General features: G+C 45.4%; 1 protein-coding gene across 4 annotated transcripts in view; it reads right to left on the bottom strand.

Moving 5' to 3' along the window:
- Nucleotides 1-1,022: 1,022 nt before the first annotated feature.
- The window catches only part of GNG2 (G protein subunit gamma 2), a 90,932-nt gene continuing 67,757 nt past the window's right edge, over nt 1,023-24,197 (bottom strand). For 3 of the 4 annotated variants that reach the window (XM_034768009.1, XM_034768007.1, XM_034768010.1), the window contains 3 exons: nt 11,843-11,907; nt 8,898-9,013; nt 1,023-4,725 (listed from right to left, as the gene is read on the bottom strand). In XM_034768009.1, the coding sequence (XP_034623900.1) occupies nt 4,597-4,725; nt 8,898-8,984 (216 nt within the window). In that variant the 5' untranslated portion in view covers nt 8,985-9,013; nt 11,843-11,907 and the 3' untranslated portion in view covers nt 1,023-4,596. Of the gene's footprint in view, nt 4,726-8,897; nt 9,014-11,842; nt 11,908-12,936; nt 13,024-24,197 lie in introns of those variants that run through there. The other variant, XM_034768008.1, reaches the window with a different exon arrangement.

Genomic DNA, 24,197 nt, shown 5'->3' with positions numbered 1-24,197 from the left:
TTTTTCTGGAAAACAAAAGCATTTGCCTGAGATGGGGAGGTGAACTTGGGACCCCCTTTGCTTCCCGGTATCTTTTACTTATGGCAGACTGGTCATTTCCTCCTGTGCGGGGCTTTCTACTCTAGTTCCATTACGGGTCCCAGGGATTTTGGAACGGGGGAAGGCAACTCATATAGCCAAGAATTTATCCTCCATTTCCAAAGCCTTCGACAGTGTCGAGTAGCTGAGTCAAGTCATCAGCTTCTTCCAGAGGCAGGTGCTAGGATCCGGCTGGCAATACCCTCTCACCCCCAGGATTAAGTAGCTGCTGCTTCTCGCATTTGACTTCATTTTTACTTTTAGGAGTACTGAGGGAGAAACAAGGCAGGAATGAGGATGACAACTGGCCTTCCCTGCAGTGGGATAGAGTCACCATTCTCTATAGGAGGTAGGTTCTAAACATTTACCACCCACTGTGCCTTGCCTACCGGCAATTTGCACTACCTCTGGGTAGTCACACCTGTACAGATGTGCTGCACTGGCAAAAAGACAGGTTTACACCTGTGCCGCTTAAGCTGGTAACACCCCAAAGTAAACTGTGTCAGCGTAAGCTCTGGGGCAGCATGTCCACATCAGGGGGTTGCAGTAGCGTAATTACATCAGTGGAAATTTCCTTAAAGCAAACAGCGTCTTAGAGAGGGTCCTGGGAAAGCTGAGGTTCTGAAAGGCCTCTTTCCCTTTCACACCATCACAAAAGCGGCTATTGAAACCGAGGGGGCGGTGGGGGGGGGGAGGAGGAGGAGGATGTGGTTTACGGTTAGTTTGGAAAGCTCCCTAAACCAACATCATATCCTGAACACATTTGGTTCTGTCATTTGGAGCAGGAGAGTTAACTTGTGAAAAAGAAGAAAAACCCACCAACCCTGACTGCTACTTTAAAAAGCAAAACAGACAATATTTGAAACGGGAGAGTTAACTTGTGAAAAAGAAGAAAAACTCACCAACCCTGACTGCTACTTTAAAAAGCAAACAAACAGACAATATTTGAAACGAATCCAAAATTTTATTTCATACACATACATTGATCACATGGGATGAGCGTGTGCACTACATCACAACTTCAAGTTTCCCTGTTTGAAAAACAAAAAAGAAAACACCCACTGACATTTACGCTGATCCTCTTCCTGCAAACAGATAGCTTCTTGGGTAGGAAGATGCATCCACCTCTCTGGCTGATATGACATAATGTACATGTAGCAACTCACCACTGCTATGAACAAAGTTTGTAGCGGGGGGGAGGGGGAAAATCACATTCCCGTACATAGGATATTTTTATTGAAAAGACCTTCAGTATATCAAACAAATGTATACCATGTTGAATATACAGAATCAATATATTTTCAATATTGAAATATTTTACTTTTTTATAGGGGAAAATTTTCTTGGTAGGTAAAATTTCTACTTTGCTAGTGAAAGTGGGTCTCTGTAAATATAAATACTAGGGTGAGATTTTCTGGTTGCGTCCCCAATTAAAAAGAATTTTAAAAAATCCGAAGTAGTAACTGTAACAAAAGAGATACTGAATGAATGTTTTGGTGTAATTTAAAATGTCATGGAGCATTCTTTTAAAGAACTTAAGTTGTAAAATATGTAAGTCATTAAAAAGTTATGACAAAATTTTCTGCCAGGATTGGAGTACTGTTCCGGGATTAGTGACATTTAGGGTCTTGACTAGTTAAGCTATGCTTCATTGTCAGTTATAGTAGATCTTATTAAAAAAGTACAGTTGCAATATATTTACATTGTTTTTACCAACACAAGTGAAAACAGCTGTAGAGTTACTCATTGGTCAAATGAAACCCAAGCTAGTCAAACATACAGTATAAAGATTGAAATACAGGATCTTGTATTTGAAAGCTAGCAAGGCAAGTCATACACCACTGAGCTACTGGTTGTATTGTATAAACATTCCCAGATGCCAAGAATCAGCGAGAGAATATCCACTGTTACAATAAGTGGTTTTCGCTACAGAAACCCTTCCGCCTGTACACAAGGATGCAAGAGTAGAAAAGAGTTAGTCAAAAACAATTTCCACTTTGTTAGGGGCTATAAAGATTTTCTGACAGGTACCTTAAGACTCGGTTGTCCTTTTAACTACAAAAATTTGAACTCAGCCCTGATTTGGAACTTCATATTAACAGGGTTGCCATGGATCCGGAATTATCCTAAACGTATAGCTGCTGGGTTTTTGAGCCAAAAAATGGAAGTGTTCTAAGGGTTCAGAATAGCCTGGAAAGCTGGAGCCGTTCTCACTCCTGCACCAGTGGCATATGACAGCTCCTCTCTCAATGCTGTTTAGGTGTGAGGCGTATGGGTGTCTTTGCAATCGCAGCAGTCCCGCTTCAGGCCAAAGGCCAGAACCCAATTTAAACAGCAGTAGAATCTCCTCACGGTATGTTTGGAGTCGCATACTGTACCTGATACTGTAACCTGCCTCTCTGAGCTCTTTATGGGGCCATTTCAGACGGCCTCAGCCTCCACCTGAAATATTAGGTGTTTATGGTGTTCAAATTGATGTTTGTAGCCTCTGGGCTTATCTTCTCGCTCTACATCTGGTTAGGACAAGTTTCCTAAAGCGGATTAAACAAATTTGTCAATTTCAGGCTATAGGTAAGCAAAGCACTGGGTGCGTCCACCAGGACACCATTCTGATGGTTTGGCTTTGCCCTGATTAGCAGGGCTCAGCCGATCGATTAGAGAGCCACCTCGCCATCTTTCTTAATGCCTCATGATCCAGCTTGGAGGCTTTAATGGAGGCCCACCTGGAACAGCAACTCAAAGCATGATATTTACAAAGCGAGGAAGTTGCAAGCTTCCACCTTAAGCTGTGCGAGGTATGTCGTGTCAATATACCACCTTATAATTGGGTGCTCTATTTAAAGATGCACCCAATTTTCTTGACTCATTTTGTTTCGTGATGGGAGGTTAAAGCGGTAAGAAATACATGGTGAAAGCACACAAAGGGCTGGATGGCTAGTGACCGGCTAACGGGAGTCCAACACATTAACAAAAACGTCAGTGGTTGATAGATCACCCTTAGTCCTTCAGTATGGAGTCCTCTCGCTATTATAACCATATGCACATTTGCGATCTGCATGTTGCCATTGTTTGGCTAGAGTGCTATGGCCCTTCTGTTAGTAAAAGCCTGTTCTGAATGAGTGGGGGAAGAGGGGATTGAAAATAGCAGTCAGATTCGATGGCAGAGGGAGTTTTGTAAACACTGTGGTTTAGAGCCAATAGATTTGGGAAAAGATACCCATTGAGGGCAATATAGTGGAAGCAGAGAATTGCACAGGGGTGGACAAATTTGCACTGCCTTCCATCTGAGGTCCCCTCTGAATCAAGCCATGCTTGGATCAGCCACTTAGCACAGTACAGCAGCAGGCCTGCTGTAGGCTGGCTCTGTCACGCTGCTTAAGGGACATGATTCAGATAAGACGTGCTGCTGTGAAACATTAATATAGATCAGGTGATATTAAAAATCGAGAAACATGGGTAAAGAGAAGAGGCACAGAAGGGTAGGGGAGGACCAGAGACAATTTAGTCAAAATAAACCTATATCATTTTTCTTCTTGGTTTTACCCTATAACCTCCATGGATCTGAGTGACCCTAAACTCCCCATATAAACTGTTCTGATTTCAGGAATAGGCTTCTCAGTAGCTGGCAACCCTACAGAAGATGAGAGGTATTTCAGGCACATCTAAGGCATTAGAGTAATTTTCTCTTTGCTGTCAGAACATCTTTTGTTTTTTCTCTACAGCGTCTTCCACCAGCATGTGGCTCCAAACAATAGAAGTTTCTAAATGGATTGAACACAGGGATCTTTTCATGCACTATTACTTAAAAGTAGTCACAAAAATATGAAGCACCCATCACAACACCCGATTTACTTTTACAACTGAAGCTACCATATACAAGTGTTAGAAGTCGTGGTAAGAGGTTGCGAGAAACACACAGACAGACAGTGTTCACACTGCAGATGTGAAGTATACTGACTAAGCCCTTGCTAAACGGTTTAGTTTGTTATCTTTTGAGGAATCCCATCCATCTCTGTGTTACTCTAATGCAAAAACAAAAAAAAACAAAAAAAGCACGAGACCAAACATTAAGTAATATAATAGTAATCTAGCCTGTTGTGATATTTGACAATTCAACTTAAATAAGTATTATTTGGAAAAACCCAACGATAATCATTCCAAGGAGGTTATACACAGCCTCAACCTTTACCTTGCTCAGCACAAGTGTCTTTTTTAAATATGGAACAATCAAACCAGGGTTTGTTTTTTGTTGGGTTTTTTTTGTGAGCAGAAAAGTGACACACATTTAATCTTTACATATTTTTCTATCTCGGTAACTCTGCAGACCTCAGATCTTCTGCCTCACGATGTAGATCTTATTCCCCAAAAAGGTGACCAGTTTCTTTAAACATGCACATCTCCGGATCTTCCAGGCCTTGTTATTTTTTAAATTCTGTGGACTAGAAAGTTGTCCACATTGCTAAAAATGCTACATCAGTGTTCAGAGCGGGCCGAGTGCATGTCAGGCTCATGGAGGGCTTACAGAATCGCACAGAAGAACTTCTTCTCTCTAAAGGGGTTTTCTGAAGCTGGCACCGGGGTCAGGAGAGGGTCTTCCTTGGCATGGGCTTCGCAGTACGCCATCAAGTCTGCCGCTGCTTTTGACACCTGAAAATAAATGCACACTCTGTATAAGCCTTGAACTACGTTGTCTGGAGCTCCTCCACTTCAGAGCACACAAAGGAGGGAGCACCTAAAGTAGGGTGACCAGATGTCCCGATTTTATAGGGACAGTCCTGATTTTTGGGTCTTTTTCTTATATAGGCTCCCATTACCCCCCACCCCAACCCAATTTTTCACATTTGCTGTCTGGTCCCCCTAAATTAAAGCATCTTATTTAGGTGAATGGAAGATAGAGAAGTTGCCTGAAGTTCCCGCTTGCTCCTTCACTGTACTCACTACCAATCGATGGACTTTCTAACTCGGCATTACAACAATCACAGCCCTGTCCTTGTTCACTACTTGGCATTCATATCATCCCTTAGGTAAGAGTGACCGTAGAATGTAACTGGCTAGGAATCTGAAGTGCTCCTGAACTCTAAGATCCATTTTAAAGTGGTACACCAACGGGGGAAATTCCCCTTTAAACTGCACGACTCTTCTACTTTGAAAAGGGATTGTTCTCTAGCGGCTGTAATCACCGCCAAACTTTAGTGCCAAAGTGTTGTCCCAACTGCACCGGTCACTTAGGGCATGTCTACACGGCCATTAAACCACCTGCGGCTGGCCCACGCCTGCTGACTTGGACTCACGGGGCTCAGGGGCTGTTTAATTGCAGCGTAGACATTCCGGCTCAGGTTGCAGCCAAGCTCTGGGACCCTTCCACCCCCCAGGGCCCTAGAGCCAGGGCTCTAGCCCGAACTGGACGTCTACACTGCAATTAAACAGACCCAGCTCAAGTCAGCTGGCATGGGCCAGCTGTGGGTGTCTAAGTGCAGTGTAGAGGTACCCTTAGGGCCAAAGTGGAGATCCTTGCTCGGGTTTTATTCAGTCCTTACTCATGCAAGTGGAATTTGCCTAACTAAAGACTGAGGGAAGACCTGCAAGCAGGAAATAGAAGGTAAACTGAACTTTCACCCTTCCTAGATAGCCCGTGGTGTAACAACTGGAACCTCCATTGTTTTTCTTCCTCATCTGGAGTATTTGCATTTACACTGTGTGTGCGCGCCCAGTGAATAGAAGGACATGGCTTCTTTCCAAGTGTAAAGAATGCCCTTACCAGGAAGGCAAGGAAGCAGGATTTGTTGCTTCAAATGCTCTCTATTTTCTAAATGCAGACCTCAGCTGGAGTGCCCCGCCCAGCTGAAGGCACATAATGACTTTACTCAACTTCTGCTATAAGGCAACAAGTCCACAAACCACTCTGAATGTGGAAGATCCTCTCTAGGGCTTATAAATGGGTTGGTCACCCCCTCATCACTGACACAGGTTCAGCGTCCCAAACTTTCATCCGCTCCCTGGAGATTTCCCAATTTAGTCTAAACTTAAGAACAATCGATGTAAATCTTTGCACAAGTCTCCTTGTGGACGGGTTGTTGCTATGGTTATTTTACCCTGCAAGACCTCCTGTCTCATCGCCTAGCTCTTAGATTCCACCTGTTATCTTCCAGAGTTGGAGGCTAGGGGACCCTCCACCTGATCTGATTGCCAGCTGAGTAGGCCTCCAACTCCGAGAACCTGAAAACCTACGGCAGGGCCACTCTCCACCCAACCCTCTACTGCTAGGAGCAGACACAGATTTTTGCACATGTAATCAATTCTGAAGCCCAGTTTATTTTTTGGGTTTCAGGAGCCTGATGATATCAATAAGAGGGCAGGGCAGGCCAGCTGGGAGATTGGACAGAGTAAAGAAGATCACCTGATCAAATGGTAACTTGCAGGTCTCCGTTTTATTCTTCAGCTTTATACTGAAAGTACATTTTTGCTGTAGCATCTTTGATGTCCCGTGTGTGCAAATCCCAAACAACTTCCACACAATAGAAGGCATTTATACATCAACTATCCAAAACATGGTGTTCATTTCTTTTGATGCTAAGATGGTTTTCATTTGCATCTCTTTCAGGCAATCCAGCCTTCTAGTTCTTTTCCCCCAACCAAGCAGCCTCTTTTCGAGGCATTTAACAGCTAACACAAATCTATTAGCAAAGACTTTTAAGAGAAAACCTATGCGGTCTGCAAATCTATTTTTATCTCCCTTTAGTTACAGGCAGGTTTTTGATCCATCAACACCTTTTACCTGATTTGATCTTACAAACACACTCAGTGCAGGACACACTCAACTGCAAATAGCTTGCAAGAAGACATGCGACAATATTTATTCACGATTAAAGAAAGGGAAGTGGCATGTCATTTTTATACCATGTCGAACCCGTCCAGTGGAGGGCTGCGGTTGCTATGGTAACAAATATCAGTGGAGTCACTGACTGTATACGGTTATTCATAGATTCTAGGACTGGAAGGGACCTCGAGAGGTCATCAAGTCCAGCCCCCTGCCTTCACTAGCAGGACCAAGGTACTGATTTTACCCCAGATCCTTAAGTGGCCCCCTCAAGGATTAAACTCACAATCCTGGGTTTAGCAGGCCAATGCTCAAACCACTGAGCTATCCCTCCCTCTTATCTATTAAGAACGTGAACCTGGCTCAGTGGAAGCTCTTGAGCAGTGAGGGGACGTTACCAAATGCTGAAGTTCAGATATTGGTATTTCACACTTTGGAATCAGCTACGTTTCCCTTTAACAAAACTGGAATGCTCCAAGACTCTGCTCCCAAAAGGTTCAGGTTTCTGGAGACAACTTTCTGAGACAACACAGAACACAGTTTAAGCAGCAGAGATTCATTACGCCTTTCAAAGCCTGCACATATTTGGGAGACAAGATTCTTAATATATACCTGAGCTGAGCATGAAAAACATGCAGTTGCATGCATCAGAATGGTGCTTCAGCAGCACACACACAAAAATAAAAAGGCCATAGCTGCATAATTACCCTTTTGTGCAAGCAGCTGTTTATTTGGCATGCACCCTGACGTGTCTGTGCCCACACATTCAATACAGGCACCCAGTTTGGAATGTTGGCCTTTAAAAACTGAATCTGTCCATGATCACAATTGTAATTGTTGTTTATGGTAGCATTCATCATGTGCTAGGGGCTTTCTGGACAAATCAGGAAGGGACAGCCCAATCCCGGAGGAGCTCACAGTTTAAGGACAGAACTTAGTAAATATTGGAGGGGTAGAGGCAGAATTGTGCCCACACAACAACTCAAATGGACAATATAGGGGCTCATTATTCCAGCGTAACAACGTACGGACCAGCACCAAAAGACCTATATGCAGCCGACGCAGAGGAATCCCTCCCCAAAGGGATCACTCTTCTGTCCATTGAAAAAGAGACTTGAAAGGATAACTTTGCTTTTTGTTTTGTTGCGTTTCTCTAAGCAAGTCTGGGTACACCACTGAGCCCAATTTCATGCATTAACAATGTTATCCAAAGAACAAAAGTGTCTGAAATATATTAAATGAGACGCTCAACTGCAGTCATCTTCAAACAGAACCAATTCATCATGAAAGAGCGTCTTCCTGTTTCCCAAAAGGCCATATAATTAGGACTAGTTTAACGGAGTTTCCCAAACCTTCTAGTTTTCCCATTGTACAGTTCATGGTCACACCAGCAAAGTATCCATCACCGAATAAGAAAGCTAGGGAACTTTGTTAACATCACAGACTTGAAGACAGAAGGACTTGATGATCATAATGATCTGTGCTCCTATAGAACACAGGCCCCAGATTTTATCCAGTGAGATTCCTGGATCTAACCTGACATTTAGAAAAACCATTCAGTCTAGATTTAAAGACTCAGTGATGGAGGATTTACCACACCCCTGGCTACTCCATTCCAGTGGTTAATTACCCTCACTGTTAAAAATAAAAATTTCCAGTATGAACTTGCCTACTTCAACTTCCAGCCATTGGATCATGCCTTTTGTCTGCCAGATTAAAGAGCTCTCCAATATCAGATCTCTTCTCCCCGTGTAGGTAATTGTAGGCCATGATCAATTCGACTCAATGTTTTGTTCAATAAGCTAAATACACAGAGCTCTAGGACTTGAGGGACACTAGATCTCGAGTCTATAGCTTGTGTTTTATAGGAAGTCTGACTACATGGCTCCAGTAGTCTTATCTGGCCTTAAAATCTACGACTTGGGAGTCTTAGCTGCAGAAGACTCCTCATGGAACCACAAAGAACATGCTAATTACCCAGTTGCCTTCAATCATGCTTTACCTTTATTCTGTCAATGTTGGCCTCCATTTTCAGCTGTTCCACCAGCTTCCTGGCTTGTGCTATGCTGGCGGTGTTGTTGCTGGCCATCTGAGTGCCGGTTGCGCTTTTCAGATGTGCTGTGGAAACAAAGTGAAGTAAGGCAATACATCAGGGAACTAAAACTGGATTTGCTGCAAGTGCCATGGAATCTAATAAAGGGCGTCTGTGATTAACAGAGATGTGGCTGTGTGTGTTAAGTTTAATGCGGTCCCAATCCATTTTTATATAGGTAAACGGCCTCAAAAGATGTAAATCCTGGCTGTAGTGACATTGCTAGAACCATGACAATGTTCCTCCTCTTTGCAGTGTCTACAGTGGTGAGGAGTCAAAAATTATAAGGGTCCCAGAGCTAGAAGCGCTATTCCAGCATCGGGCACTGTTCCCTCATCACATCAGGTATCTAAAAGGAGGAGGGAGAAAACTTGTTCATCTTAGCCTCTAAGGATAGAACAAGAAGCAATGAGCTTAAACTGCAGCAAGGCAGGTTTAGGTTGGACATTAGGAAAAAAGGTTCCTAACTGTCAGGGGGCTTAAAAACTGGAATAAATTGCCTAGGGAGGCTGTGGAATCTCCATCTCTGGAGATATTTAAGAGTAGGTTAGATAAATGTATATCAGGAATGGTCTAGACAGTATTTGGTCCTGCCATGAGGGCAGGAGACTGGACTATGACCTCTCAAGGTCCCTTCCAGTCCCAGAATCTTGGAATCTATGAAAACCACTATGACACCAAATGAAGTTAAATCTGGATTCGCCAGTTGGCATTAAGTGAGAGAAGCAGGCCCACTGTTTATATCCTTACTTGGACAGTGACTGGAAAGGGAAGGAGATCTGGGGTTGGAGACAGGCGGGAACATACTTTAGTTTTACAGCTCTGATGGGGCTGTCTCTTCAGTGCTGTAACCATCAATCACTTTGTTGTTCCCCAGGGTAGATTCTTAAACTGCACTGAGCAGTAAGTGGTGCTGTTAACCCTGCTCTTTCGGCTAGCGCTGTTGCTCTGATGCAGATGAGCTGTAAACCCAATGGTGTTTTCACTGTTCGTGTATTGCAGCAAGCTTTCTAGAGAGCGGATCAGTATTAGGATTTTCACTTCCAGGTGGGTAGGGGAGAGAAGTATCATCACGAATGGAGAAACTTTTCCCCACTACCTTCCCAATCAAAACAACAACGCTATAATTATGTGCGGAATGCAAGCAAGCATTTCCTCCAGTCTTGGAACAAAATAGCACCTACTATAAAAGCCCCTCTCAGTTTCAACTTCACATGACAGCAAACGGATGTTTTCAACAAGTTCTCTAGTCGACAGCTTGAAGTGTCTTTCAAGTTGCCCGTAGCAGTAATATCAGTCATTATGGTTCATTATACTGTATTGAAATACCAAGCTTTACTATAAAATAATTAGGAAATATACATCCGTGCATTTAAGTAGCTGACTATAATATACTGATTTCTAGAGACCGACATGGTGCATGGTCTAGCATTGCATTGTCCGCACAACAAGTGAGCATTTAGATGCAAAACAGGATATTGTCACTTCCTGTTTCTTTAGGGTTTCCTACAAAAGGATAACTGCAAGCGTTCATTATGTTGCCAAGTCTACACTGTCTCTATAAAGCATGCTTTTCTAAGTTGGCTCTGCTTACACTGGGCAGAAAAACAGTGTCTGCGTCTTTCCAGCAAGGGCCCCATTTAAGCATGATTAGTATTTTTCAAGCACAAACATGATCAATGTAAGAGATGGGACACAGTTGAAGTGCATTGGGCTATCCCAGGCGGTGCTAGGAGAATAAACTGACTTTTCAGATTTCTGGCAGTTCTGGAAAAAAAAACTCCACACAATCAGTTTGTCTCCAACTGAAACTGAAATTTTTAGAGAATTGAAAGATTTCATTTCAGGTATTTTAATAAAATGAAGGGCTCAATTCACAAAAGCTGAGGGAAGAGGAGGAAGAGGTAACGCCACCCTTATAGCCTTTAGCCTCGTGGTGAGAGCACTCACCTGGGATGTGAGAAAGCCAAGTTCAAATCTCTGCTTCTGCCCCTTCTGAGGGGCGTGCCCAAACCACCAGGCTATTGGCTATTCGGGTCTGTCTCTCTCAATCTCGCAGGCTGAAGATGTTCCACTTGGTCTAAACAAACAGTCACTGGAGCAGGGATTGGAACCCAGATGTCCCCCAGCTAGAGAGAGTGAGAATGCCCGACTTTCTCCCAGCCAATGACTATCCAGATATTTTATCCTCTCCATGGACACACTCACCAAGAGTCTAGGACAGCATTCTCTTTTATGAATTTCTGGGCTAGAAAAACCAACCTAAAGTCAGCTCTGTATTCTCTACGGGCCATATTTTTCTTCGGAGTGATAACGAGTAAGGAGTCAAAGAGGCATTTCTTCAAAACATCACCCCTCAAGGGGGTCTCCCGCTGGCTTTGAAAACTCTCGGCAGGTCTAGTTTTGGCCATTTAGCCTGAGCCAGCTTAAAGGGAAGGATTCAAGGGTGCTCATGCTACAGCGCTTGTGTTAAATCCTTCAACTCAGGAACTCATCTTCAGGCCTGCTCAGAGAAAACCAGAGCCTGACATGAAGCCACTGCAGTGCCGTTCCCGTTCAGGCCTGTCCGGCTAGGGGTATGCTGGGGGTAGCAACAAGGAGCAAGCAGCAAAGAACGCTCATACTGGGTTTGGGAACCGGGCGGGCACAAGCCTGCCCACGGCTAAATGACCCTCCCGCAACTTATGGGGAGGATCCACCGAGTCCAGGACTTGGGCTGGTAGGTAGATGCATGTTTCAAGGAGACCTTGAACTGCGAGGAAGAGCTCTCGCCACAAACACACCTCATGATCCCCAGGCCTTCTCCACACCCAATCTACCCTTTTCACTTAGAATTAAGTAACAAAGCGTTTTACCAAAACGGTCTTTTCCGGGAGTTGCTTCTCTAGTGGAAGGTCTGCCGATCTTCAATAGTCAATACCTTTAAGGGGGACAAAGAGAGAGAAACAATTGATTAGACTGACACTTTACATTCGATCCATGTCATGGACTGACTGTTATGGTACAGACGTTACTTGGAAACCAAGACATGTCAAAATATCATTCAGAGGATCAGCAAGCTTGAAAACTCAGTTCAGAAAGGCAGAATGTACTGGGGGGGGGGGGTGAGGTTATTCCAAGACGCTTGGCGAGATGACATATTGATTTTTATCCTAGTCACTTTTCCATACTGCAACAGGGGTGAGCCTAGGAGGGCAGAGTTTCAGGATTTCTGACAGAAATTCCTTCCACTTGTCTCATTCCTCACATAAATATGCCCGGTCTAGTCATAAGCATCAGAGGATGACTGATAGGTACCCTGACCAATCAAATACAGATTCCAATTCACTAGACTAGGAAGAAAGTTACACTACATTTACCTTATTTACAAGACTTTTGAATTCACGTGGGTCAGGAACGGACTGAGAAACATTGCAAGAGGGGAAAAAATATTTTAAAATGAAGGAGATCTATTACATTGAATACGTGACTGTGGTCTGGTATAACCTGGTCAGTGGCCCTCAGTTGGGAAAGCCTGCATAGTTCAATTATGCAACCACTCCACACTCCTGCTATTAGAACTGTAAAATCATGCTCCGGCACCCCAGCATGTATTCTATTTTATCTATAGTGTGTGATATGCACACAGATTATAGAGCCATACACACACACACACACACAGAGCTGTATAAGGAAATTATAAGACGACATTTTAAGACGCAAGCTAGCGTTCTGAGATTTATTAGAAGTTAAGCCCCTTTAGACAATACTTTATACAGAGCTACAACAGCAGTTGGACTCTTCCTCACTGAATTGCAGAGGGCATTCAATTCTATTAGATTTGTAGCTGAAGGATGGTTTGTTGGAGATCTGCTTGGAGAAGTGAGCCCTTTAAGGACCAGTGCACCCCCAGTTTCCCCATTTCACTGCGTCCTGCCACGCCCCGGAGCAAGCGCTGCTTACAGTTTACCTCCTCTGTTGATTTAGGAGCCTGGATGCTGGAAGGAGTTCGCTGGGTTACAGAGTCTGCCTTTCGTACAGCAGTCAGCGTTTACACTAGCTAATCTATGTGTAAACTGACAAACATTGTTGCTTTGCGGTTAGCAGTGAACCGCTGTGACAGAGAAATACAGACAAGAGATGGGAGGAAACAAGATCGCTTTCCTGTGGAGCTCTTTGCTGTTCAGAGTACAGGGCAAGTTCATTTAAACTTTAGACTTGCTCCTCCTCACACACCTGGAGTTCTTTCAGAGAAGAAAACGTTTGGCCAAGGTAGATAAATGGATGATAAAATGAACTCATTGGCTACCGATGCGTTCCTACACGACATGCTATACAGTGCAATAGACTGTACAGGGCAGGCTTTTTTAAGCCAATGAACATTGGCTGGGATCTATTTTGGGTAAGTTTGCCCCGTTTCATTGTGAAAAGCTTGTCATCAGCGGCTAACATTTGAATGCCGTGTTCCCTAGCGGAACCTGCATTACCGTGGTGGGAGGAGCCATTCCTGTCTAGCCACAGGGAAGACCAAGTCATTTCTACTGCAGTTGCATCTAAAAGTCCCAACCAAGCTCAGGTTCCCCTTGATCCTGATCTAGATCCTGTCCAAACATGCAGCAGCAGCAGGGTGGCTAAATTTCCAATGTCTGAAAACCAGACCTCCCACCCCACTTTGTCTCCAAGGCCCCACTCGCACCTCTCCCCATGAGCACCCCCAACTCCAGCGTGAGTAGCCCCAAGGGACGTGCGAACCCCAGCTCCAGCAGGCTTCCTGGGAGTAAAGGTCAGAAGAGCGCTGCAGCCACACAGGAGTAGCCCAGCAGCCCCCTTCCCCACCCCCCTGTGCCCCAGGGCAGTCTGAGAGCACAACAGGAAAAAAGCACGGGGCGGGGCAGCTCACCTCCCTCCCTCCTGGGGAACGTTCCCAGCCCGCTGAGAGCTCCTTACCCCACTCGCCATGGGCCCCTGCACTCTGTCCTCCGCTGCAGTCCTGCAAATCGTGCTCCTCAAAGGGGCTGCCTGCGGCCCGAGCTGGTGCACGCATCCTGCCGTAGGAGCTGCCACTTCAGGACTGGGCAACAGACTGCCCCTATTCCCCCGCCCGCAGTAACCAGACTTAGTGTCCGGTCAATACAGCTGACCGGACACTGCTAGGTTCTCTTTTCAAGCGGACTTTCTGGTCAAAAACCGGACACCAGGCAACTCTAAGCAGGAGGCACTTCCTAGCCCAGTGAATTTACTATCTGAAGACACAAGGGTAGGAGCAAAAAACCACCAGAGGCACAGAGAAAGTGACTTGCCCAAGGTCATACAGCGGGTCAGGGCAGAGTTTAAAGTCAGGTCTGACTCCCAGTCCCGTGATCTATCCACTACCTCCCAAGCACCCCGCACGCCTCAGATGAGGAGTGTTTCTGTATACACATGCAGAACATTATTACAGCATTTCCTTCACAGCAAAACAAGCCCGAGAGGGTTGCAAAACAGTTTCAATTACAACCCAGCTGGCTCATAGACTCATAGCTCTGCTAAGAATTCACTGGACAGGGTGATGTTCTCCACAGACTCTTGGTTTTTCTAAGAGAATCCCTTTGAGCAAAGTCCCTTTTCACCGTTTTTGAGTTGGGAATATGAAATATTTACTTTCCACACCATGAAAAACTAGACACCCCCCCCCCCCATTTAAAGAGGGGGAAAGGAGATTTGGAACTTGGCATATAAATAGTCTTCTGAGACGCAAGCCCACGGGCAAAGGTCACATCGGGTGGGCCACAAAAGGAAGGCAGGTTTGTTAAATCAGGCAAATAAAACAAGCAACAAAGTGCCCTTGCCTGTGTTGTCTACAGGCTAGGGACAGAACTAGAGGGAAAAATACCTATGTCTATGCCACTCCCTAGGGAAACCTAGATAGTCTCCCCTACTCACAGGGTGATCACTCTGTGATGTCATCAATTCCCTCCCAAGCTGCAGCTTCCCCTCACTAGGGCAGCCTCCTCCCTTTATATCCAGGTCCCCTTTGATTATTTACTGCAGCTGGAGGACCCTCCATCCAGGGCTGATGCTTCTGGCAGGTGTTCCTGATTTAACTCCTTGTCTCCAGGCCAGATCATTAACCCTTTGCTGCCCTCACCCAAGGCAGAGCTTGTGCACCTCATCACAGCCCATAGCTAGGTCTGGGGTGGGGGAAGAAAGGAATGAACAGTTGCATGAACATTTGAAGACTGCAGAGCGTGCATAGACAGCAGAAAACATTAGCTTGCACTTTGAGATACACACCCTGGAAAGTGCAAACTGCTGAGAATGTGCCATAGCTACTGACTGGTGCCGGCTTGCTCTATCTTTGAATGTCTTTTCTCCTTATTTTTTTCCTTTCTACTTTGGGGGATGCTCCTGGCAGTAGAGTCCAGGGGGTGGGCAGAAGTGCATGATAGCAAAGTTAAAGTACCTTTGTAAGTGTTTGCAAGATTGACTTTGCAACAGCAGCCCCCAAGCAGAAAAAAATTAAGGGACCGTGTTAGTTCAAATTTCCACAGCCGGGCTCATTTAGCTGTCCTGCATTTTCATTCTTCCCTCCCCCCTTCTGAAATATGTAGGTGAGCATGTTACTGTTTATGTTGGTAAAGTGAAGAGCCTGACTGTGCAATGCTCTGACTGGTTTCCCTAAGAAAACAGCAATGTTAGAGGGCCAAACCTTGTTGGCCCTACTCCCTTGAATAGCCCCATTGGATTCAGAGCGGTTACACATGGGAAGGTGAGTAGGATCTGCTGTAGAAGAAGGTTTTTAGCTCTGTTATCTGAAGAAGCTCATAGCTCAGTGATCAAGGAGGCATCAGAAGTAAAAAAAGAGTGACGGAAAATCAATGCCTTTTGTACACTATTCAAGAGCCGTTCACCGTGCGTGAATGCCATTTCTCATTTGATGGCACATAAAAAGGCTTTGCCGTTGAGCTAAAGCTCTCGCCTGCGCCTTCATCATCCCACCCTGATCCTTCCATTTAAAATGCAGGCGGACCCCAGGTGCAGGGAGAGGCTGTGAGGAATCCCAGGAGATGATGGCCAACCAGAGAGTGGGGGCTCATGGGGAGAATGGGGGTAGGAAATGTCCAGAACTACAACCCGTATAAGGGATGGTGACATCTCAGGCAGAAACAGGGATTAACGTTGACTGGAAACTAAACAACACAGTTCATTAGGAGGGAGGGATAGCTCAGTGGTTTGCGCATTGGCCTACTGAACCCAGGGTTGTGAGTTCAATCCTTAAAGGGGCCATTTAGGGATTGGGGGCAAAAAATCTGTCTGGGGATTAGCCCTGCTTTGAGCAGGGGGTTGGAGTAGAGAGATCCCTGATGTTCTATGAATGTGACAATTTTGATTTTCCTGGCTGAAAATTCCAGACGTCAAGTTTTTCCCATAGAAAACTTTTATTTCAACGAAACCTCATTTCCCAGTGAGAAACTGTTCAGTTTGACATTTTTCTTCCAGCCCCAATTGTAAATTGCAGGATTGGGGCTTCAGATAGGACACTACCGTGAGCATTTTTTCTTTGAGACTATTACTGACATGCCTTTCAAAGTGTATGACTAGAGATGAAATTAAACATGTAGCAGTTGGTAGAAATGTACTTCTGTGCAGAGGCTATAAATCAGAGACTGGGGCGGAGAGGGAGAATTGCAAAGAAGTTATGTGAAAGAGCTCTTTGTAGCAGGGAGCAAAATTGTGATCTGAATTAAAAGCAAACAGAAAAACCCACTCTCTACATTCCCGGGATCTCCCAAAGCTAGCGGTGACCCTATTCCTCAATAAGGAAAACTTACACATTTTGCAGTGAGCGATGCTTTCATTCACTTTTTTCTTATCAAGTATGAGCGTGCGAAAGCAGGGTGTTCTATGCAATTCCCAGCTTTCGCTCTCATCAAAGCGTCCTTAATGCTTAGATAGAGATTTACAGTTTGAAACAACACCATCCTTAGTCATGGGGGGAGGGAGAGCTCAGTGGTTTGAGCATTAGCCTGCTAAATCCAGGGTTGTGAGTTCAATCCTTGCGGGGACCATTTAGGGAATCTAGGAGCAAAATCTGTCAGGGATGGTACTTGGTCCTGCTGTGAAGGCAGGGGGCTGGACTTGATGACCTTTCAAGGTCCCTTCCAGCTCTATGAGATAGGTATATCTCCATATACATGGAAGATTCTGAATGTAGCTGAAACGACGTTGCGCTGACCCTCAGGGAGGCACTCAGAAGGTCCACAGCCTTCATGTGCTATGTAGCAGGGGCTGCTCCTGCTGGGGAGGTGCTGCCCAAAGCATTCTCCAAGACTTTGTGGTATGTGGACTGCAGGCTAAGTTAGGAAGAGGTGTAAACTATTTCCTTGCAATATTGTCATTTGGCCACTAGATGTCTCTGTATGCTGTGCCAGGGTGCAGTCCCTGGTAAACAGATGAGACCGAACTAGAGCTCAACCTGTGTGGAAGCCCGTATGTGTGTCTGTAGTTTGCAGTTGCTTTGCTCAATAAATGCATCATGTTGAAGATAGACTATGACTCTGTGTATCTTGCCCAGAAGAATTTGGGATGGTGTAGCAGCTAAGAAAGATACTGCAGCTCTGAACCTCAGCACCAATTACTTCCCTGTGTGAAACTCCATCAAACACAGCACATTTACTGAAGTTGGGCACTGGGTCTGGGATTTTGCCCTCAGAAATTCATCTTCACAGCAAATTTTTGACATTACAAGTTTTTAAGTGCTAATCATATATAACCCAACATGTTTAAATACCCATCTTTTCAACCACCATTTGAAATGTACAGTTTTCATTGGATACTACTTGGATTTAAAGTGCTATTTTGACAATACCAACTGTACTTTTGCAAAGCTTTTAATTCTTATCAGTTCAGGTTCACTTGGGAGCTTTTCCGAATGTAAGTTTGTACATTATTTTCAAACCAACCAACCACACAACTATGCACGAGCATAGACCTCCAGGAAACCATGGACACTCCTTGGTCAATAATAAGTTCAGATACAAGAGCGCTCAATGAAATTAAAAGGCAACAAAGTACAAAGTACAAAGTTCTGAAGAAAAGAAATACCTTTTTAAACAATGCTTAATTACCCGGTGGAATTCATTATTGCTAGATATGGAGAGCAAGAACTTAGTTGATTAAAAAAGGATAGACATTTATACAGATAAGAGCCTGTACAGTCACATTAGACAAAGGAAAAGATGTAAGGGCTATAAACCCTCAGGTTCCAAAGAATTTCCAAACACTCATGAGTGGTTGGCATGAAACTTCTCCTATTATCAGATTATTTCATAATTATCCACTTAAGATTTTTGGCATCTTCCTCTGAAACATCTGGTGCTGGCCACTTTCAGAGACAGGATGTTGAACTACCTGGACTATTGGTTCGATCCAAAGATGGTCCAAATACAGTGGTATGTCAGCTGCCAGTGGGTGGATTTGCAAGTAGATTTGTGCAGAAACAACAACACAGAGATTATTACTGCAGAATGTGTGTGCATGCATGTGCAGTCAGGTATCCCATTTGTGTTACTGGGATTTGCCAATATCACTTCCCTGCTTGTTGTTAGACAATACACACAACCCATTATCTCTAATAAGATTCTCATAGCACAAATGGAGTAATTATGCAGGACAGCATTTTCCAGTGGTTAATTGGGACCAATTTAATCAGAGCCAAAGGGAAGACAAGAGAAAATCCAAGACCAATAGTCTACCTGAATCTTAAGAAAACATTAAGAAGCAACTTAACTTTACAGCAGCTCCTGCATCCCAATGTGGAATGAACTTTGTTACATCTAATATAAATAATAAAACCTCATTAGAATATAGTAATATCTACTATAGAACAAAGAAAGGAATTTTTCTTCTTTGCAGGGAAAAGAAACCTTTTAGTGAAATTCACAATGGAATACAGACAGCCTCTCATAGCTGCTGTTTAATGATGCACACACATTTCGGATAATGGGGTTCTTGCCTTGGAGACCGCAGGCTAATGAGTGAGGATACTGTTTATTTCCATGATAATGATGTTTATAAAGTATAGTATATAGGTACTATGTCCCTGTGGTATTACACTTTAATTACAGCTGTGTATTTCTCAGGATTGTTTTGTTCCTTTTTGTAATGGGCTGGCTTCATCTGACAAGCAAAACACAAAAAACTCAGACACTTCTCCAGGCCCCAAAACTTTCCAGCTGGGTTAGTCTCCCCAGTGCCTCCACTCAGAAGAGCTAACCGATTCATCGGAATTTTCCAGTTTTTAAAAAATGAATAAGAGAGCTTTGTATACTTGAGCAATCTTTTCCTCTTTGATGCTTTTTTGGCTCCAGAACTGCAGACTGGCCACTTGTGTTCAGAGGGAAAATACTTCCATTTGAACAGAAAAACTGACTTTCCCCCCCAAACTACAGTAGCTGGAGATCTTAGGCCAGGCTTTATTTATCTGAATCCCACGTTTCGGAATTTATTTCATGCCATACTTTAGAGTTCGAAAATACACAGTACTTAAAATGGAGCTGTCTACCCACACCTTTCATGTTGTTCATTATCCTCAGGGGAACACCCTTATTTGGTCATTTACATTTGTTGCCTTCAAATTTAAAAATTGCATTAACACTTTGTCATTGCCCTTTAAAGCCCCGATCCTGCAAATAAGCCATGCGGAGCCCTACAGGAGTCAGTGGGCCTTAGCCCAGGTGAAGGAGTCCACCAGCATGGATTCCATAGGCGCTGACTTCCTCTCTACCCGGGGGGGTGCTCAACCCCTCCCACCTTTGCCCCAGGCCCACCCCCACTTCACCCTTTCCTCCAAGTCCCACCCCTGCCTTGCCTCTTCCTGCCCTGCCCCAGACCCTGCCCCAGGCCCACCCTTGCCCCACCTCTTCTGTCCCCACTCTGCCCTCTCCCTGCCTCTTCCCCGAGCACACCCCGTCCCTGTTCCAGTCCTCCCTCTCCCTCCCAGCAGGGCCGGCTTTAGCAGGTGCAGGGCCCCACGCCAGGACGTGAATTGTCTCATGCCCTCCCCCGCCCCCTCACTGCCCCATTGGATCCCTCCCCAAATCCCCGTGTCTTCCCCAAGCATGCCGCATTCCTCCTCCTTCCCCCTCCCTCTGAGGCTTGTGCTGATCAGCTGTATGGTGGTGCAAGCGCTGGAGGGAGGGGGGAGAAGCAAGATGCGGCTTTTTTTTCCCCCCCTCTGCCGGCAGCCCCGGATGTTGAGGGGCCCTCTTAGGCGCGGGGCCCCATTCCGGGGAATCGGCCGAATCGGTTTAAAGCCGGCCCTGCCTCCCAGCACCTCCTGCATGCCACAGAACAGCGGATCACAGCGGGTGGGAGGCGCTGGGAGGGAGGGAGAGAGAGGAGTTGACCAGCGGGGCGCCGGTGGGTGGGAGGCACTGGGAGGGAAGGGGAGGCATTGACCAGCGGGGCGCCGGCTGGCAGGGAAGAGGGGAGCTTGCTGCTGGTGGGTGCTAAGCACCCACTAATTTTTTTCCATAGTCGGTGCCTATGATGGCTCCTATTTCAGGATCATGACCCAATGCTTCAATTCAGCAAGGCACTTAAGCCCATGATGTCATTGGCAATAGTCACATGTTTAGAGTGACGTACGTACTTAAACTTGGACTCTGATTCAGTAAGTTCTTAGAACTTGGATAGCATTTTACCTACGGGACATGATGATTAGGGCAACCTTCACAGTGAGCATTAAACACGGGGCCCGTCACTTACTCTATTCATCCATCTTTGCTATGTAACCGTTCAGCAGATCTGTTGTCCTTTTGGAAGTGCCTTGGCTTGATTCTCCCTTCCTCATAAGATATTTGTACTCAGTCCATCATTTTAGGACTAAGGCAGAAAACCTATTTCCCCCCACAATTATTGTGAATGGTTTGTTTCTGCCTTTGTTTCCTAGTGCACTGACGCCCCGTGTCTTCACTCAGCTGAATGGCGGTTGTAGCCTAATGTGTCTTTTCTGAATGTTAATCAACGCTACATTCTGTCATGTACATGCGGCTTCTTTCCAGTCCTGCAGCAGTCATTTAACGTCTGCTAAATTTGGAAAATACCTTTTTCTAGAGTGGCCCACAATGGTACCAACTAATGGGAACATACTGCAGGCGCAGAACAGAAAGTCTAATTTCATTTTGATCCCAAACCACTGGAGACTTTTTAAAATCAATGGTAGATTAATTTACGAAGTTGCCTGCAACTCCCTATCCAATACAAGTCTGCAGAGTGTTAAGATTCACTGAGCTACTCTAGCTAATAAGAACTGTGCCTTTCCCTGTATCTTCCCCTCTAGAAGAACTCAGAAATGGCAAAGAGAAATATAAATGGGTCATGAAGTCAATGGTGCTATGCTCATTTACATCAGTTGAGGATCAGGCCCCTGTGAGTCCACTGAGTTTGTAATCCGGTTTCACCAACTCCCCCACCTCCAAGGGATGGTGCCAGAGATACTCCAGAGTGGGCAAGGCCACCACAGCCCACACTAGGTAGAGACTCAAGGGAATACATGCGGAAGGCAGTCCCGCAAGTGCCAAGATGCCATCTGCTTCTGTGCACCCTCCAGTCCCCCTGTAGCAATGGGACCATGGCTAACAGTGCCATTAACCTGCCTCCCGCTCAGCTCCCATCCATCACTCCTCTACAGGCTCAGAGTTGCAGCGAGGGGACTTCGTGGTGCATTTTACAGCGCAAACCCTGCTGTTCTGAGAGGTGAACGTGCTACGTAGACCAGCTATTCCTTTGATTCCTGCCCTCTTCCCCGGCCCTGTAGAGCAGATGTGCCCCAAAGGAGGTGGGGGAGAGGCAGTTACCAGATGAAATGCTATCACACACCTCCTTTTCCCTCTCCTAACCCTTCTCCTCACAGTCTGGGAGAGCAGGCTCCCTTCCGCACAGTGTGAATGGGTGGGACAACATGGATCACGTGACTTTGAAGTGTCTTGGAACTGGTGGGGTTCGGACCGCGCCATATCCTGGGTACAGCCCAGAAAGGACAGGTGGCTTGGTCTCTCCCACCAAGGGACAGTCACTCCAGATTGCCCTTCCTGCTCAGTACTTGGAGGGTGGTGAAGCACTAGAATGGGTTACCTAGGGAGGTGGTGGAATCTCCTTCCTTGGAGGTTTTTAAGGCCCGGCTTGACAAAGCCCTGGCTGGGATGATTTAGTTGGGGATTGGTCCTGCTTTGAGCAGGGGGTTGGATTAGATGACCTCCTGAGGTCTCTTCCCACCCTCATATTCTAGGATTCTATACTCCGGGAGGATCTGTAGCTTCCTTCCAGGCAAGGCCCAAGGCTGTTTCCTTTCTAGCTCATTGTTGGCCATGGGCTTAGTTTTGTGGCTGTGGATAGTTACAAAGAGTCTTATTCATTGTATGCAGCGGTGGGTCCTTGACAAGTTTTGGCTTTACGAGTCAGCCTTGCCCCCCAGTTACCCTCTGGACTGACAGCTGTATCTCCACTGCAACAAGTAGATACATTCCAGATTTATACCTACATAAATGAATTCAATACCTGGCCCATACTGTACAGAGAGTCCAATGGTAACTATGTGTGGAAGGTTTTCTCCCAGAATTCCAGGTTCCAGCCCCCATCGTCTAAGGACTGGCTCAGATTACCCAGAAACCACCTTACCCGTTGTGATCAGGTCTAGAGAGGAAGGAGAGCCCAATGGTTAGGGTGCCAGCGGCGTTCAATTTCCTACTCCTGTGTGATCCTGGCAAAGTTAATTAGGACCAGACTGATTTCAATGGCAGCAAGGAGCCTAGATGCTTTTAAAAATCTCACTAGGTCCCTGCCTGCAGCTTTCAGTGCCTAAATACCTTGGCAAACCTGGCCCTGAGACGTTTCTGCACACGGACGTTTTCTATACACTAGTATACAGGTTTATAGCAGCGTAGTTTTATTCCTGCAAGGAGGGATCTGCACTCAGGGTCGTACGGGGATAACGATTTCGGTAATGGGAAAAAAAAATCTCTCTCCTCACTGAAATAGTTACATGTATAACTGGGTATAGACCAGGCCCTGATCTCTCTGTGCCTCAGTTCCCCCATCTGTAAAATGGGGATGATGCAACGTATTTAGCCTCCAGCCAGCATTGACTGTGAGCTGCCTTAGCCACCTCGACAGCCATCCCACGACAGCCACATTCCGCAGAAATAATGGCACGGTTATCTTCAAGAGGGAGCTGCGTGAGAGAGAGAGAGCGCGCTTTCTCAGATACTGCCCCCACACCCCACGGAATCAGGTGTGATCATGAAACTCAAGAACCTCAGAGCAAAAAGCAAATCCCAGTTCCCAGTATGACCACAACCACTGCCCAAAGTCCAGTCCCTGCAGACCGGAGACGCGACAGGTAAAGCTTCCCAGAGTACCCAGCCTAATTTTACGGGGAGCTCGGAAACTGTGGTGATGAGTCTAGTGCAAGAACACAGACCGACAGATTTGATAGGGCAGCTATAAATAAGTAACTACTTTTTCCCCATCTACATAATTTCCCCCACTATTATCTCTCTCAGCCGTGGAAATCCCTCACGCTAAGCTGTGACAGCTGGTTGGTTTTTTTTCAGTAAGATTGTTGCTTCTGAAAAGGTTTCCCTCTAAAATAAGCCGCTCGTAGTTTGAAAACAATTTTTATTAACCCCCCCCCCCCCAAAAAAAAACACCTACATTGACCAAAAAAAATAAAGCAAGGGGCCAAATCTCCAGCCGGAGTAATTCGATGCAGTTCTATTGACTTCAACACAGCTGCCGATCTGGCCCAAGCTATGAAAGAGATTTGATGATGTCCACGTTGCACACATTTCATTATTTTCTGAACAACGGAAAATAAAATGAAACAAATTAAAATTGTGCCTAGGGGTTTCCTTAACCGGAACAAAGGTTTTGATTCATAAATCATGGTTAAGTGTTCCCACACTTCAGCCTGCTTTCTTTTTAATGCATACTGGATTTGTGTGTGATTTATGAAGCGGTCTTTCAATATTGAAAAGCCGTTCACAAATTGGAGGGGAGCCAGCAGAAAGGAGTGGTCATGAGGGAGTTTCCATAGAAACGGGTTTATTAGCATTCTAGCATCGGATACCTTCCGAGAGCAGGAAAGCGGGGTCTGATACACTGCAGTTCAGCTACTCCCAGGAAAAGTCAGCTTGTCATCACATAGGTCTTATTTTTAAAGAATGTTGTTTTGTTGCTGAGCCTCGTTCC

Source organism: Trachemys scripta, chromosome 4 (assembly GCF_013100865.1).
Source record: "Trachemys scripta elegans isolate TJP31775 chromosome 4, CAS_Tse_1.0, whole genome shotgun sequence".
NCBI lineage: Eukaryota > Metazoa > Chordata > Testudines > Emydidae > Trachemys > Trachemys scripta.
Note: the sequence above shows the minus strand (reverse complement) of the source record. Positions and strands in the feature narration are given on the sequence as shown.